This window comes from Staurois parvus, unplaced genomic scaffold (genome assembly GCF_062004578.1).
Source record: "Staurois parvus isolate SC_StPar_1 unplaced genomic scaffold, SC_StPar_1.0 ptg000363l, whole genome shotgun sequence".
Classification (NCBI taxonomy): Eukaryota; Metazoa; Chordata; class Amphibia; order Anura; family Ranidae; genus Staurois; species Staurois parvus.
Genome location: NW_028318159.1, coordinates 787,328 through 805,224, shown reverse-complemented (window position 1 = coordinate 805,224; position 17,897 = coordinate 787,328). Strand labels below are relative to the sequence as shown.

Sequence of the window (17,897 nt, the reverse complement as noted above, 5' to 3'; positions counted from 1 at the left end):
TGTAACCCCAACACTAACCCCCCTGTAACCCCAACACTAACCCTCCCTGTAACCAAACACTAACCCTCCCTGTAACCCCAACACTGACCCTCCCTGTGACCCCAACACTAACCCTCCCTGTAACCCCAACACTAACACTCCCTGTAACCCCAACACTGACCCTCCCTGTAAACCCAACACTAACCCTCCCTGTAATCCTAACACTAACCCTTCCTGTAACCCCAACACTATCCCTCCCTGTAACCCCAACACTAACCCTTCCCTGTAACCCCAACACTCACCCTCCCTGTAACCCCAACACTAACCTTCCCTGTAACCCCAACACTAACCCTCCCTGTAACCCAACACTAACCCTTCCTGTAACCCAACACTAACCTTCCCTGTAACCCCAACACTAACCTTCCCTGTAACCCCAACACTAACCCTCCCTGTAACCCCAACACTAACCCTCCCTGTAACCCCAACACTAACCTTCCCTGTAACCCCAACACTAACCCTCCCTGTAACCCCAACACTAACTCTCCCTGTAACCCCAACACTAACTCTCCATGTAACAACAACACTAATCCTCCCTGTAACCCCAACACTAACCCTCCCTGCGACCCTAACACTAACCCTCCCTGTAACTCAACACTAACCTTCCCTGTAACCCCAACACTAATCCTCCCTGTAACCCCAACACTAACCCTCCATGTAACAACAACACTAACCCTCCCTGTAACAACAACACTAACCCTCCCTGTAACCCCAACACTAACCCTCCATGTAACCCCAACACTAACCCTTCCCTGTAACCCAACACTGACCCTCCCTGTAACCCAACACTAACCCTCCCTGTAACCCAACACTAACCCTCCCTGTAACCCCAACACTGGCCCTCCCTGTAACCCCAACACTAACCCTCCCTGTCACCCCAACACTGACCCTCCCTGTAACCCCAACACCTGTATAGCCCAGCACAGGACATATTTAGTTTGTGTAAGAACAGCGTTTAAGAAAATAAAATCCCTCCCTGTATCGGGTATAATAGTATCTTTGTATTCAACATTTCAGTGGGAAAATGTACAGATTGCAATCTAGGTCGACAGAGACCTGAAAACAAATGAATTTGTTCTCAGTGAAGCTGAACAGCTTCCATTTTACTGATTCCCAACCTGAAGAAACCAGTTTTCAGTGGATTTTCCCTTTCACTCCTCTGTTCTCCAATGTACGTGTGATGATGCAAGCATGTGCTTTGTCCTTTACGGGTCTTGTATATCCACTCGTCTAGCAACCATTGACGTCTCTTCAAAGGCTCCAATCCGATTCAAATTCTGAAATATGACAGCTGGAATGTGAAAGTACGATTCCTATTGAATGGTTGTGCGGAACGAATGGTAATTCTTGTACTAACATGTTACTATGTAATGCTATCTCAGGTCAGAACATACAACTACTCAAGCGGAGGAGGAGGACACGGACCAGGTAGATGCTGGAGGTGAAATGAACCTGGTGGAGAGCTGAAAATGAACGGAGAGAGGCAAGATCTCACCGGATACATTCATTGACAAGTTTGGTGAGGTACCAACACTGACCCTCCCTGTAACCCCAACACTAACCCTCCCTGTAACCCCAACACTAACCCTCCCTGTGACTGCAACACTGACCCTCCCTGTGACCCCAACACCAACCCTCCCTGTGACCCCAACACTAACCCTCCCTGTAACCCCAACACTGACCCTCCCTGTAACCCCAACACTGACCCTCCCTGTGACCCCAACACTAACCCTCCCTGTAACCCAACACTAACCTTCCCTGTAACCCCAACACTGACCCTCCCTGTGACCCCAACACTAACCTTCCCTGTAACCCCAACACTGACCCTCCCTGTAACCCCAACACTGACCCTCCCTGTAACCCCAACACTAACCTTCCCTGTAACCCTAACACTGACCCTCCCTGTAACCCCAACACTAACCTTCCCTGTAACCCCAAAACTAACCTTCCCTGTAACCCAACACTAACCTTCCCTGTAACCCCAACACTAACCCTCCCTGTAACCCCAACACTGACCCTCCCTGTAACCCAACACTAACCTTCCCTGTAACCCCAACACTAACCTTCCCTGTAACCCCAACACTAACCCTCCCTGTAACCCCAACACTAACCTTCCCTGTAACCCCAACACTAACCCTCCCTGTAACCCCAACACTGACCCTCCCTGTAACCCCAACACTAACCTTCCCTGTAACCCCAACACTAACCCTCCCTGTAACCCCAACACTAACCCTCCCTGTGACTGCAACACAGACCCTCCCTGTGACCCCAACACCAACCCTCCCTGTGACCCCAACACTAACCCTTCTGCAGGTAACACCTATATAGCCCAGGGCCGACAACAGCGAGAAAAAAACTCAGACACCTTCACAGCTGCAAACATCTCCGGGAACGAGAGTTGGGCACTGCATATGCCATCAAGCAGCCCACAGCCTCTCTCGGATCCCACCTGGTCCCCATGCGATGTGTGTTCCTTCTTCTGGGGGGCAGCGCTGTCCCCCTGAAAAATTCCGCCCTTGGCAAATGCCTTGTTTGCCTGGTCAACGACCATTTTGATACACCATAAGCTATGTTTTGGTTACGGTTTTTGCATACGATGTGCAACCGCTTTAGATTTAGATTGTAAGCTGCTGATCTCATGCATCTGTTTTCAAACAGATGTCAGCGGTTACAATGTATACCTGGAAAATTGTTCATTAAAAATGTATTGAAAGGAAAAGTACATTTTAAGTGCATTTATTTAAAATAAAAAACCTTGTCAATGAGTAAGAATGAGGTTCGGGTTGGTTGCCGCCAAGTCTGGTGCTAGACTCACCAGAAAAGGCCAACAAGGACTGAGGAGGGATTGAAATGAGTCTATGAATATGTTACTGTGGAGCTTCCTAGGCCAGGAACGAGATGAAAGGGGCTGTTTGGAGTTTCTATACCCTGTATGATTTGGGAGCATATAGAATGAGAAAGAGGTGAAGGAGGAGTAGATGGACATAGAGAGGGAGGTGGAAGTGAAGGAGGAAGGGGAAAAAGAGTAGGTGGAAGATAAGAGGGGGTGGTAGTAGAGGTGAAGGAGGTAAGGGACTAGGAGTAGATGGAGGATGAGTGGGAGGAGGAAGTAGAGGTGAAGGAGGTCGAGGAGGAGCAGTAGATGGACAATGAGGGGGAGCAGGAAGTATAAGTGAAGAAGGAAAGGGAGAAGGAAGAGGAGGGGAGCTATCTCAGCAGCTTGACTAACTCTGAGTTCCAGAATGTGGGGTGAGGAGGTTGGCAGGTAGCTGATGTTGGCACTGCATTTCTGCTAGGAGAATGCCAGCTGGGTATGACCACCTAAAGTAGCCACAAACCCTTCTGTGACCTGATGAAGGAGCTCTTTGAAGCCAGGGTACTTCATGGTGAACTACTGAATCATCAGGTTGCAGACATAAGCCACGCATGGTACACTGGTGGCTTTTCTCAGGTGAAGGGCAGGTTGGTGCCATTGTCACACAAGGAATGAGGGGGGCAGCCACCTCTCAGCCTGGGTTTGTGTGGCTTCTGTTCCCCAGACATACAAGCTGCAAAACAGCCTGGCATTGGCCTTGGATGTTGCATATGCCCTGGGTACTTGGAGGGAGGGGGGGGGCTACTGGCTTTAAGGAGTCAGAGGATGGGGCCAACGAGGAGGAGGAAGTACTGATGAGTGTGCTGTCCCCACTGGACCAGACACATGGTGGTACCACCAGTTCATGTGTTGTACCCCATCCTGCATCCTTCCCAGATGGCAGAAGATTGACCAGTATGGTGTGAAAAATCAGTAACATCCCTGCCCATGCTCACTGGACAACTTGTCCTTGGTCATGTGTACCCTGCTGCTGACAGTGTGGTCCACTGACACAGACACACTACGTTCCACATGTTGGTGAAGAGCAGAGATGGGTTTTCACAAAATAATGGAGGCTTGGTACCTGTCACTGTAGTCTGGCATGGGCCACAAACTTGGTGGTTTCTATGAGCTGGGAACTAAAATAGGAGCAGCTACAAAGCCAACAGTTGGCCATTTCTATGAGCTGGGAACCAGAATAGGAGTAGCTGCAAAGCCAACAGTTGGCCGTTTCTATGAGCTGGGAACTAGAATAAGTGCAGCTACAAAGCCAGCAGTTTTGCCAAGATGGCATTAAGAGGCTGGACATGAGGGTGATTTGGGGACATTTATTCTTCTGTTCAAGCAGTAGGATCTCAGTAGGAAAACTGAGGTTAGCAAGGCTAGGCCTAAATTTACTAGAGACAAAAGGCACATGATGTGGCTTTCTTACAAGAATTAAAATACTGCAGAGGATGCCACCATGTACAGTTAGCCAGAACAGGGCAGTTTTTTCAGGAATAATATGCCAAAATGTACTAATTAGGAGGCCGCAGACAATACAGTGTGTAAAATTGTCCAGCAGCATGACGAGCTTATTAGAGATATAGAGTGACAGACAGTGTCAGATGACTAACATGGTACATAGTTTGGCTGAAAAAAAGACAAAAATCCATCTAGTTCAACCAAAAAAAAAGCATAGTAGATAGTAGGCCTAACTGATAGAAGGCCTAACTGGTGTATGTCTAACTTTTATTTTCTCTATGGCCATAGGGATTGTGGTGAATGATGCTTTGAGGTGGTTTGGGTGCACACTGTTCTTGCAGTACGTTTTTTTTTTCCTTCAAACAATGTAGTGGTGTTGTCTCTCTTAATGCAAAGCTTTATCTTTCAGTGATAAACCTAATATTGATTACAGAAGATGGACCAAACACCTGAAGAACAAGCTGAAGGTTAGCCCCCCTCCAGTTCTATATCTTGATATCATTTTGCAAATGTTTCAAAGTTTTAATGTTAAATTCCAGGCAGATATAAAATACACAAATTAGTGCAGTTCTGTATTCAGTAATAAATTCCTATTTTTTAAAAGCAAGCAGCGTAAGTATTGGAATTGATATCAACCTCTTCCAGTCCCATTATAGCAGGGGTCTCCAAATTTTCTAAACAAAGGGTCGGTTTACTGTCCTTCAGACTTTAGGAGGGCTGGAGTGGCTAGTTGGAGTAGAAAATGTCCCAGCATCAGTAGGAGTAAAAAAAATTACATAGTGTTTGTAGTCAGTGGAAGTTGGAATAGTGTCCAGTCATTGGTGTCAGTAGGAGGAATAGTGCCCCATCATTGGTATCAGTAGGAGGAATAGTGCCCCATCATTGGTGTCAGTGGAAGGAATAGTGCCCCATCATTGGTGTCAGTGGGAGGAATAGTGCCCCATCATTGGTGTCAGTGGGAGGAATAGTGCCCCATCATTGGTGTCAGTGGGAGGAATAGTGCCCCATCATTGGTGTCAGTAGGAGGAATAGTGCCCCATCATTGGTATCAGTGGGTGGAATAGTGCCCCATCATTGGTATCAGTGGGAGGAATAGTGCCCCATCATTGGTGTCAGTGGGAGGAATAGTGCCCCATCATTGGTGTCAGTAGGAGGAATAGTGCCCCATCATTGGTATCAGTGGGAGGAATAGTGCCCCATCATTGGTGTCAGTGGGAGGAATAGTGCCCCATCATTGGTATCAGTAAGAGGAATAATGACCCATCATTGGTATTACTAGGAGGAATAATGACCCATCATTGGTATTAGTGAAAGGAATAGTGACCCATCATTGGTATTACTGGGAGGAATAGTGACCCATCATTGGTGTCAGTGGGATAAAAAAGTGTCCCATCATTGGTATTACTAGGAGGAATAGTGCCCCATCATTGGTATTAGTGGGAGGAACAGTGCCCCATCATTGGCATCAGTGGGAGGAATAGTGACCCATCATTGGTGTCAGTGGGAGGAATAGTGCCCCATCATTGGTATTAATGGGAGGAATCGTGCCCCATCATTGGTGTCAGTGGGAGGAATAGTGCCCCATTATTGGTATCAGTGGGAGGAATAGTGCCCCATTATTGGTGTCAGTGGGAGGAATAGTGCCCCATCATTGGTGTCAGTGGGAGGAATGGTGCCCCATTATTGGTATCAGAGGAAGGAATAGTGCCCCATCTTTGGTATTAGTTGGAGGAATAGTGCCCTATCATTGGTATCAGTGGGAGGAATAGTGCCCCATCATTGGTGTCAGTGGGAGGAATGGTGCCCCATTATTGGTATCAGAGGAAGGAATAGTGCCCCATCTTTGGTATTAGTTGGAGGAATAGTGCCCCATCTTTGGTATTAGTTGGAGGAATAGTACCGAATTGTTTATATCAGTGGGAGGAATTGTGTCCCATCATTGGTGTCAGTTGAAGAAAAAATGCCCCATAGTTAGTGCCAGTGGAAGAAATGGTGTCTCCTTGTTGGTGTCAGTGAGAGGAATAGTACCCTGAGAGCCGGAAAGAGGCAAGCAAAGGGCCACATTTGGCCCACGGACCGCAGTTTGGAGACCACTGCTTTATAGCAAGACTGGGGGAGGGAGAAGCAGCCCAAGGAATCAGATGGGTGTACTGCAGTGCAAGGAGCATGTGAATAGGAGAAGAGAGCAGACTGACAGAAAAATGAGCTTATCAGTCTACTCCCTCTAAATTCATTGTCCAGGTTTCAGGTGGGAAAGAGACCTGTAAGTGAAAATGAAACTGCAGCAGAGAAAGATCAGGTTCCCTGCTGTGTAAATCTCAGAACTGCCTGGAGTTCTGCTTTAAAGTAGACACACCCTTAAGGCTACACATACACTGGAAGTGCCTTAGACATTAACTCTACTGGCTGCAAACAAAAGCGCTAAACGTGGCAAAAACGCCTGTAAACGTGTTCACCCACATTTAGATGCCTTTAGCACTTGGACGTTTAGTTATTTCATTGGCCAGAGTACTCACCATTGAAACGAATAAACGCCCGAGCGCTAAACGCGGCTAGCACTTAGGCGCGTTTACATATACGTTTTTGCCACGTCTAGCTTTTTTTGGCCAAAATGTTCCTCTCCTAACTGCGATTCTTCTACGTTCAGGAGAGGGACGTTTAACTGCTCCTAAACTCTGGTAAAAGCATATATGTAGATGGACACGTAGATGGATACGTAGGACATGTAAGACACGTAGATGGATTCGTAGGACATGTAGGACACGTAGATGGATACGTAGGACATGTAGATGGATACGTATGGACACGTAGGATACTTAGATGGATACGTAGGACATGTAGGACACGTAGATGGATACATAGGACATGTAGGACACGTAGATGGATACGTAGGACATGTAGGACACGTAGATGGATACGTAGGACATGTAGGACACGTAGATGGATACGTAGGACATGTAGGACACGTAGATGGATACGTAGGACATGTAGGACACGTAGATGGATACGTAGGACATGTAGGACACGTAGATGGATACGTAGGACATGTAGGACACGTAGATGGATACGTAGGACATGTAGGACACTTAGATGGATACGTAGGACATGTAGGACACGTAGATGGGTACGTAGGACATGTAGGACATGTAGATGGATACGTAGGACATGTAGGACACGTAGATGGATACGTATGGACACGTAGGATACTTAGATGGATACGTAGGACATGTAGGACACATAGATGGATACATAGGACATGTAGGACACGTAGATGGATACGTAGGACATGTAGGACACGTAGATGGATACGTAGGACATGTAGGACACGTAGATGGATACGTAGGACATGTAGGACACTTAGATGGATACGTAGGACATGTAGGACACTTATATGGGTACGTAGGACATGTAGGACACGTAGATGGATACGTAGGACATGTAGGACACGTAGATGGATACGTAGGACATGTAGGACACTTAGCTGGATACGTAGGACATGTAGGACACTTAGATGGGTACGTAGGACATGTAGGACACGTAGATGGATACGTAGGATATGTAGGACACGTAGATGGATACGTAGGACATGTAGGACACTTAGATGGGTACGTAGGACATGTAGGACACGTAGATGGATACGTAGGACATGTAGGACACGTAGATGGATACGTAGGACATGTAGGACACGTAGATGCATACGTAGGACATGTAGATGGATACGTAGGACATGTAGGACACTTAGATGGGTACGTAGGACATGTAGGACACGTAGATGGATACGTAGGACATGTAGGACACGTAGATGGATACGTAGGACATGTAGGACACGTAGATGGATACATAGGACATGTAGGACACTTAGATGGGTACGTAGGACATGTAGGACATGTAGATGGATACGTAGGACATGTAGGACACGTAGATGGATACGTAGGACATGTAGGACACGTAGATGGATACGTAGGACATGTAGGACACGTAGATGGATACGTATGGACACGTAGGCTTTTATTGAGTTGAGTTCAGGGGCTTTGGCCAAAAAAACCCACCAAAAGTTCCTAAATTCACATTTAGAAGAGGCAGTGGACATGATGTAATGGCTTGAACTTTTCATTATTATTACCCAGAAGATCTGCAGAAGTTCCGTCAGAGGCTGTCCAAATATGAAATGCATGAGCTGAGGATAATGTATGAATATTTCAGAGATGACCTGGTCTACATTGCCCAGGTCTTGGAAACTCAGAGCTTCTTGGCCGAGCTGAAATCCCGAACTGATCTAAATGCGGAGGTAAGGTGACGTGGTCCTTGAACTGCCTTCTATTGGATAAATTATCAAGTGCAGAACCTATATTATTTAATTAGTTTGTGTGTAGACCTATGTTGAACTGAAGTGATGGGTTGAACACCCTCCCGTGTTCGGTTTGCGGTCAAACATTTGAACCTAATGTATGTTTGACAGTGAACTTCGTACTCAATGCAAGTCTATGGGACTCGAATTTGTAAACTCAAAAGTGGCCGTTTTAAAGGCTTCTATGCAAATTATTGGCCATAAAAGGGGTATGGAGACTCGGGGACCGCCCTGTCCATAAAAGGGGTATGGGGACTCGGGGACTGCCCTGTCCATAAAAGGGGAATGGGGACTCGGGGACCGCCCTGTCCAAAAAGGGGTATGGGGACTTGGATACTGCCCTATCCATAAAAGGAGTATGGGGACTCGGGGACCGCCCTGTCCATAAAAGGGGTATGGGGACTTGGGGACCGCCCTATCCATAAAAGGGGTATGGGGACTCAGGGACCACCCTGTCCATAAAAGGGGTATGGGGACTTGGGGACCGCCCTATGCATAAAAAGGTATGGGAAGTCAAAGACCACCCTGTCCATAAAAGGGGTATGGGGACTTGGGGACCGCCCTATCCATAAAAGGGGTATGGGGACTCGGGGACCGCCCTGTCCATAAAAGGGGTATGGGGACTCGGGGACCGCCCTGTCCATAAAAGGGGTATGGGGACTCGGATACTGCCCTGTCCATAAAAGGAGTATGGGGACTCAGGGACCGCCCTGTCCATAAAAGGGGTATGGGGATTGGGGACCACCCTATCCATAAAAGGGGTATGGGGACTAGGGGACCACCCTGTCCATAAAAGGGGTATGGGGACCCGGGGTCCACCCTGTCCATAAAAGGGGTATGGGGACTCGGGGACCGCCCTGTCCATAAAAGGGATATGGGGACTCGGGGACCGCCCTGTCCATAAAAACGGTATGGGGACTCAGGGACCGCCCTGTCCATAAAAGGGGTATGGGGACTCGGGGACCGCCCTGTCCATAAAAGGGGTATGGGGACTCGGGGACCGCCCTGGGGGACAGGAATCAGTCAAAAATGTTTTTAAAAGGGCAGTCATTTTTCATTGCTTAAAGTAAAAAAAAAACAGAAAGAAAAATTCCTTTAAATACAGTATCATGCCTGGGGGGGGGGCCTTAAACTCCCTGCAAAGTTGCACATCTGTACAATATATAGAACCAGCTGCAGCAGGACTGACATTTTTATAAAAAAAAAAAAAAACAGCGTGGGGTTCCCCCCCAGTCCTGGTAGGAAGGTTAGGAGGAACCCCACAGTAATACATTTTTTTAAAAGTGTATGGAGTTCCCCCTTAAAGCCATACCAGGCCCTATAGGCGCCATTCACACTTGTACGACTCTAAAGTTGCAAGACTTTGGAGTGCAACTTTGGTGCAACTTTAATGCAACTTTGACGCAACTCTGGATGGGTGCAACTTGGATACGACTTTGGCTTTCATTAATGATAATGGACAACTATTGCATGTATAACATTCAGGTGCAACTTTCATAGGACTTTTGAGGGTTTTCATTGCAGTCTATGGCACTCAAGTTGCAGGTTGCAAGTCGTACCAAAGTAGTGCATGAACTACTTTGAAGCTGCTGCAACTTGAAGTCACACAGATATGAATGGTACCCATTGGGAAACATAGGGTGGGGGGGTGACTTGTCATGAGACTTTGGACCACAAAGTTGCATGACAAGTTGAATGGGCTCTTAGGCCTTGTAGGACTTTTAAGGGAAATCCCACCCCCCAAAAATGGGGGGCGAAAGTGTGGGGTCCCCCCTCATTCCTACCAGACCCCTGATCTGAGCACAGGCCAGGCAGGGAAGGAAAGGGGGGGGGGATTAATGAGTGCCCCAACCCCCCTCCACTCGAGGCTTACCATGTGCCCTCAGCATTAGGATGGTGTCACCGATGGGGACAAGGGCCTCTTTCCCACAACCCTGGCCCGATGGTTGTGGGGGTCTGTGGGCAGGGGAGCTCATTAGCATCAGGACACCCCTTTAAGTAAGGGGGCACCCTGATACTACCCCCCCCCCCCACTGTGAATGAGTAAGGGGTTATTAAGGGGTTAAACAAAATAAAGATGCCAGACTTTTGAAAAATTCCTTTGTTGAACAAAAAACAAAACAACAGTTTTTGACAAGTCTTATTTATTTATTTAAAAAAAAATGGTTTCATTGTTGTAATCCATCATCAATCACGGCGTCCAGGATTGTCATGACAAAACCGACTCACCAAAATACAAAAAAGAAACCCGAACAAGGCTGCTGTTAGAAACCATGGGACCCTATACAGCCAAGATGACAAAAAAAAAAAAGTTTACTATGCTTCGGTTATGAGTTAACACAGCGAATGATGGGTACAAATCACTCCTTGTGTTCACTCAGGAATGAATGCGGCTGGTAAATGTGACCCTTCCTCTACTCTCCATCCTGAAGGATCCTATTGTGTGATTGCAGCTGCTGGTGGCAAGGAGAGAAGGGAAGCCGGAGGCTTATACAGAATTTGTTAATTTGTAAAAATATGAAAATCATAGCAGAGACAACGCTGCAAAAATAAATAAATAAATAAGAATATTTTAATTAAATTAGAAAAAACAACAAAAAGTTCCCTTTTGTGATGTGAACGGCACAAGCTGAGTGGTTACTTGACTGTATCTTCGTTCTTCGCTCTTCCTGTTGCGTAATCACAGAACGAGAATTCCCATCCCCCGCTACGATGTCCTCTTCGTAGACCAGATTGGCAAAGTTTATCATTTGTACCTTCAGTGCCCGCGCACGTTTTCACCGTCCAGTCATCCATATTTTGTCTTGAAACGTTTTAATTTCCTACCTTTTATTCGATCTCAAATGCCTTTCTAGCACTACGAGTCGATGAAAAGGGACCTCGGAACCTCTGTATTTTCTGAGAGATTGGTGCAGGATGTTCTTGAAAAAGGAAGAGAAGCTGTGATAGGATTTTTGGAATGTCTCTATTCCCTGCAGACCAATCACCCTCATCACAATTTACTCGCGGTTCTTGGTGAAATCCAACACGTTGAAGGTAACATATTACTCCAGATTTTTTTTTTTTTATTTTAAAGTTTAGGAAAGCCTCCTTAATTGGCAAAATAATGGAAAAATTTTTATTGTGTGGATCTATGATGTTTGGATATACGAGCAGCGGTGTATTTACCTCAAGGCAAACAAGGCTTTTGCCTAGGGCAGCAATTTTCAGGGGGGCCAGCATCACCACCCTGAAAGAAGGGACATATGTGGCAGGGAAGGGGACCTGTTGAGGCTCCCCCATGGAATCCCAGGAGGCTGCGTGCTGCTGGAGGGTGTAAACCTCCCGCACAAGGAAGGAAGACACTGGGCTTGGCTCTGGGAATGGCCGGCTGCTTTCCGGAGAGGTTGAGGTTAGTACTTGGTGGCGGCAGGAAGGGGGTTTGTTGGTGGAGAGTGGCAGCAGTGGGGCCCAGGTGGTGGTGGGGGGCACCCAATTAGTGCTTGGTGGAGGCTGGGGCTGGGAGGGGGTTTGTTGGTGGAGAGAGGAGGCGGTGGGTCCCAGGTGGTCTTTGTGGGCATTCATGTCTACCCCCCAAATGTTTGTTGGTGAATACCAAAATAATCATCTCTTATGGCAATGACTTCTTTTATTAATGATCTTGTTTTCCGTAGCTCACCATCTGGAACATCAAATACTGGTGGATACATCTGGATACTCAATGACTCCTGAAATAAAAGGTAAATAATTCATAACAGCAAAATATTCATAACATCAAAATTCGACTGGCTTTATATTTGTACATGAATCCTTTAGGCTCCATCAGGGGCGGACTGACCATTCGAGCAATCAGGCACTGCCCGAGGGCCCGGGGTCAGTAGGGGGCCCCATAAAATGCCGCTTGTACCTTTTATAGGCTTTTTTGGGTGTATTTTGAGTGTGGGCAAGGACACAGGGGCCCCATGATCCCCAATTGCCCGAGGGCCCCATGAGTTGTCAGTCCGCCCCTGGGCTCCATGTATACGGAACGTTTGGAAAACTCTTCTGAACAATGGAAACTGACTGCTGGAAAACGTAGGTTAACAAACGTCTGTTTAGCCGCGTTTATGCGCGTTTGTGTTTAGAAGCGTTTTTTAAAGATAACCTCAAAAGACCTTCCAAAATGCCCAGAATGCACTGAAAAACAGTAAAAAATTAACTATTTCAGACATTTTGAGAAAAATAGAGAGAGCAGAAGCAGAGAGAGCAGTATGTGTGGAGATGACCGGTCTTTTCTGGTTTTATTCACTATGGATCCCATCATGAGCATAATGCGGAGCGTTCTACCATTTTTTCCTTCACGTGAAACATGGAACTGACTGTGTCAGTGTGCCGGGTCCATTTGAATACATGGAAAAAGCTTTGCATGCATTTCTGATGATGAAAAAAGGCTCCGGACAGCTTCTGGATATGGAACAGTTAACCACTTCCCGTCTGGCCCATGTATATAAATGGCAAGATGTCACTTCTGATTTTTTTTTCCCACTGATTGCTTTTACAGCCTTTATTGGTGTAAAAGCAATCATTTCTCCTTCTCTCTGGCTGCATTCTTGCAGCCATTGAGAAATACTGTGTGAGCTGTGATTGGTCACAGCTTGTCACATGGTACAGGGAGCGCACATAAGCAGGGAATCGGGGAGGACTTTTATAAATGACCACCCGCCCCTACACTGCTCCCGTCTGGCCGTTTATATACATGGGCTGGACGGGAGAAGTGTAGGGGTGGGTGGTCATTAATAAACATCCTCCCCACTTCCCTGCTTGTGCGCGCTCCCTGGGAGTGCGCAGCACCGTGATCTGGTGTACCGATCGTTGTAAGGGACCTCTGTGTGAGGTCCTGATCATGTGATCACTGATTGGTCAATCAGTGATCACATGAATAGTAGTAAGCAAGATGCAGGGGCGGACTGACAACTCATGGGGCCCCCGGGCAATAGGGGATCATGGGGCCCCTGTGTCCTTGCCCAAACTCAAAAAAGCCTATGAAAAAGGTACCAGGGGCGGACTGACAACTCATGGGGCCCCCGGGCAATAGGGGATCATGGGGCCCCTGTGTCCTTGCCCAAACTCAAAAAAGCCTATGAAAAAGGTACCAGGGGCATCTCATGGGGCCCCCTACTGACCCCGGGCCCTCGGGCAGTGCCCGAGTTTCCAAATGGTCAGTCCGCCCCTGGCAAGATGTCACTTATGACATCATTGCTTACTACGTGTGAAATCTGTGAATGATCACAGAGATAACATGGTACAGGGCTATTCACAACAGCCTTGTACCATGTGACAAGCTGTGACCAATCACAGCTCACACAGTAGTTCTCAATGGCTGCAAGAATGCAGCCAGAGAGAAGGAGAAATAATTGCTTTTACAGCCTTTATGGGTGTAAAAGCAATCAGTGTAAAAAAAAAAAAAAATCTTCATCACCCCCCACAAGTAGTACAGTGTCACTATGGTGACGACTGTACTGCTAGGGTGACAGTATGTTAAAAAAACATAAATAATAATATAAAAAAAAAATAAAAAATTTGATAAGAAAAACACTTTTTTTTCAACATTTTTAGACTTTTTCCATTTATATAGCAAAAAAAAAAAAAAAAAATCCCAGTGGTGAATAAATACCACCAAAATAAAGTTTTAGTGGTTTCAAAAACTAAAAAATGCTAAAAAAATTCATACGGGTACAGTGTTGCATGACCGCGCAATTGTCATTCAAAGTGTGATAGCGCTGAAAGCTGACAATTGTCCTGGGCAGGAAAGGGGTGAAAGTGTCCGGACTTGAAGTGGTTAAAAAATGCTTACAAACGCGGTTGGCCGCGTTTACACGCATTTGGCATTTGAAATGCTGATAAAATCTACTCCTGAACGCAAGTTTGGTGCGTTAAAAAAAAATGACTGTCAACTCAACTGCCTATAGAGGACGATGTGTACATGGACACATACAGGGGGGCAAAAAAGTATTTAGTCACCACCAATTGTGCAAGTTCTCCCACTTACAAAGATGAGAGAGGCCTGTAATTGGCATCATAGGGAGACCTCAACTATGAGAGACAAAATGAGAAAACAAATCCAGACAATCACATTGGCTGATTTGGAAAGAATTTATTTGCAAATGATGGTGGAAAATAAGTATTTGATCACCTACAAACAAGCAAGATTTCTGGCTCTCACAGACCTGTACCTTCTTCTTTAAGAGGCTCCTCTGTCCTGCACTCATTACCTGTATCAATGGCACCTGTTTGAACTTGTTATCAGTATAAAAGACACCTGTCCACAACCTCAAACAGTCACACTCCAAACTCCACTATGGTGAAGACCAAAGAGCTGTCGAAGGACACCAGAAACAAAATTGTAGACCTGCACCAGGCTGGGAAGACTGAATCTGCAATAGGCAAGCAGCTTGGTGTGAACAAATCAACTGTGGGAGCAATAATTAGAAAATGGAAGACATACAAGACCACTGATAATCTCCCTCGATCTGGGGCTCCATGCAAGATCTCACCCCGTGGGGTCAAAATGATCACAAGAACGGTGAGCAAAAATCCCAGGACCACACGGGGGGACCTAGTGAATGAGCTGCAGAGAGCTGGGACCAACGTAACAAAGGCTACCATCAGTAACACACTACGCCGCCAGGGACTCAGATCCTGCAGTGCCAGACGTGTCCCCCCTGCTTAAGCCAGTACATGTCCGGGCCCGTCTGAAGTTTGCTAGAGAGCATTTGGATGATCCAGAAGAGGATTGGGAGAATGTCATATGGTCAGATGAAACCAAAATAGAACTGTTTGGTAGAAACACAACTCGTCGTGTTTGAAGGAGAGAGAATGCTGAGTTGCATCCAAAGAACACCATACCTACTGTGAAGCATGGGGGTGGCAACATCATGCTTTGGGGCTGTTTCTCCGCAAAGGGACCAGGATGACTGATCCATGTACAGGACAGAATGAATGGGGCCATGTATCGTGAGATTTTGAGTGCAAACCTCCTTCCATCAGCAAGGGCATTGAAGATGAAACGTGGCTGGGTCTTCCAACATGACAATGATCCCAAACATACCGACCGGCCAATGAAGGAGTGGCTTCGTAAGAAGCATTTCAAGGTCCTGGAGTGGCCTAGCCAGTCTCCAGATCTGAACCCCATAGAAAACCTTTGGAGGGAGTTGAAAGTCCGTGTTGCCCAGCGACAGCCCCAAAACATCACTGCTCTAGAGGAGATCTGCATGGAGGATGGGCCAACATACCAGCAACAGTGTGTGCCAACCTTGTGAAGACTTCCAGGAAACGTCTGACCTCTGTCATTGCCAACAAAGGATATATAACAAAGTATTGACATGAATTTTTCAAAAATTCGATTCGCCTGATTCGCCGAAAAAATTCGATTCGATTTGAATTTATTCGCCGCGAATTTTACTTATAAAAAGGGTTTCTAGGCTTCAGAGAGCCTTTATATTAGTGCAGAACACTGTACCTTTAATTTAAATGCCCTTGGAGTCTGCTGGGGAAGAGAAATAATACTGTCAGTCAGTATGACATGCAGATGAGTGCCGTCGATCTTAGAATCACCGCACACTTCACTCATTTGGGCAGTCACGGGGCCAAAGAAGAAGAAGGAGAAGAAGAAGAAGAAGAAGAATGAAAAGAATGAAAAGAAGAAGAAGAAGAAGAAGAAGAATGAAAAGAATGAAAAGAAGAAGAAGAATGAAAAGAATGAAAAGAATGAGAAGAAGAAGAAGAATGAAAAGAATGAAAAGAAGAAGAAGAAGAAGAATGAAAAGAATGAAAAGAAGAATGAAAAGAATGAAAAGAAGAATGAAAATAAGAAGAAGAATGAAAAGAAGAATGAAAGGAATGAAAAGAAGAATGAAAATAAGAAGAATAATGAAAAGAAGAATGAAAAGAATGAAAAGAAGAATGAAAATAAGAAGAAGAATGAAAAGAAGAATGAAAAGAAGAATGAAAAGAATGAAAAGAAAAATGAAAAGAAGAAGAAGAATGAAAAGAATGAAAAGAAGAATGAAAAGAAGAAGAATGAAAAGAAGAATGAAAAGAATGAAAAGAAGAATGAAAAGAAGAAGAAGAATGAAAAGAAGAATGAAAAGAATGAAAAGAAGAATGAAAATAAGAAGAAGAATGAAAAGAAGAATGAAAATAAGAAGAAGAATGAAAAGAAGAATGAAAAGAATGAAAAGAAGAATGAAAAGAAGAATGAAAAGAATGACAAGAAGAATGAAAAGAAGAATAAAAATAAGAAGAAGAATGAAAAGAAGAATGAAAGGAAGAATGAAAATAAGAAGAAGAATGAAAAGAAGAATGAAAAGAATGAAAAGAAGAATGAAAATAAGAAGAAGAAGAATGAAAATAAGAATAATTCCAGTAAAGCAAAAAGTGTATGTGCAGAGTTCCTCTATTTCTGACAGTTCTCTGACAGTTCTTTCACATTTACAGCGATTGAAACATTGTATCTATTTGTTTCCTAATAAAAACATCTGTATCCTAAATGGAAACAAATACATACAATGTTTCAACCGCTGGAAATGTGAAAGAACTGTCAGACAGCTGTCAGAAATAGCGGAGCTCTCTGCAGGGACATTTTTGCCGGCTGTAGAAGGGATGAAAACGGCCGATCAGGAAAAATTCGATTCGACCATCCGAAGTCGGCAAAAATTCGGATTCGCCGCGAATCGAATTTTTCCTGAAATTCGAAACGAATTCCACTTCGCCTGATTCGATTCGCTCATCTCTAATATTCACCAAATACTTATTTTCCACCATAATTTGCAAATAAATTCTTTCCAGATCAGCCAATGAGATTGTCTGGATTTGTTTTCTCATTTTGTCTCTCATAGTTGAGGTCTCCCTATGATGCCAATTACAGGCCTCTCTCATCTTTGTAAGTGGGAGAACTTGCACAATTGGTGGCTGACTAAATACTTTTTGCCCCACTGTAGGGAAACATTAGGGAGAGTTCAGGGGCTGCTGAAAAAAACGCAGAAAAGCTCCTGAACGTCAGTTTATCAGCTGCAGTATACATGGAGCCCTAAGGATCTGCAACTTTCCTGCCATCTTTACAAAAAGAAAAAAGGTACTTTATGTACTGGAGGGGCTGGTTAAATATTAAATATCTATCACTGAGGTCAGTTTGGTGATTGGGACAGCGCTCCTGTGACCTCGCTCCTGAGACCTCGC

At 45.4% G+C, this 17,897-nt stretch overlaps 1 protein-coding gene across 1 annotated transcript in view; it reads left to right on the top strand.

Moving 5' to 3' along the window:
* The first annotated feature begins 3,705 nt into the window (after positions 1-3,705).
* LOC149456350 (NACHT, LRR and PYD domains-containing protein 3-like) overlaps positions 3,706-17,897 on the top strand; it is a 30,885-nt gene continuing 16,693 nt past the window's right edge. The window contains exons 1-4 of the mRNA XM_089685149.1: positions 3,706-3,739; positions 8,482-8,642; positions 11,558-11,738; positions 12,356-12,421. Of these exons, the coding sequence (XP_089541275.1) occupies positions 3,706-3,739; positions 8,482-8,642; positions 11,558-11,738; positions 12,356-12,421 (442 nt within the window). The remainder of the gene's footprint in view (positions 3,740-8,481; positions 8,643-11,557; positions 11,739-12,355; positions 12,422-17,897) is intronic.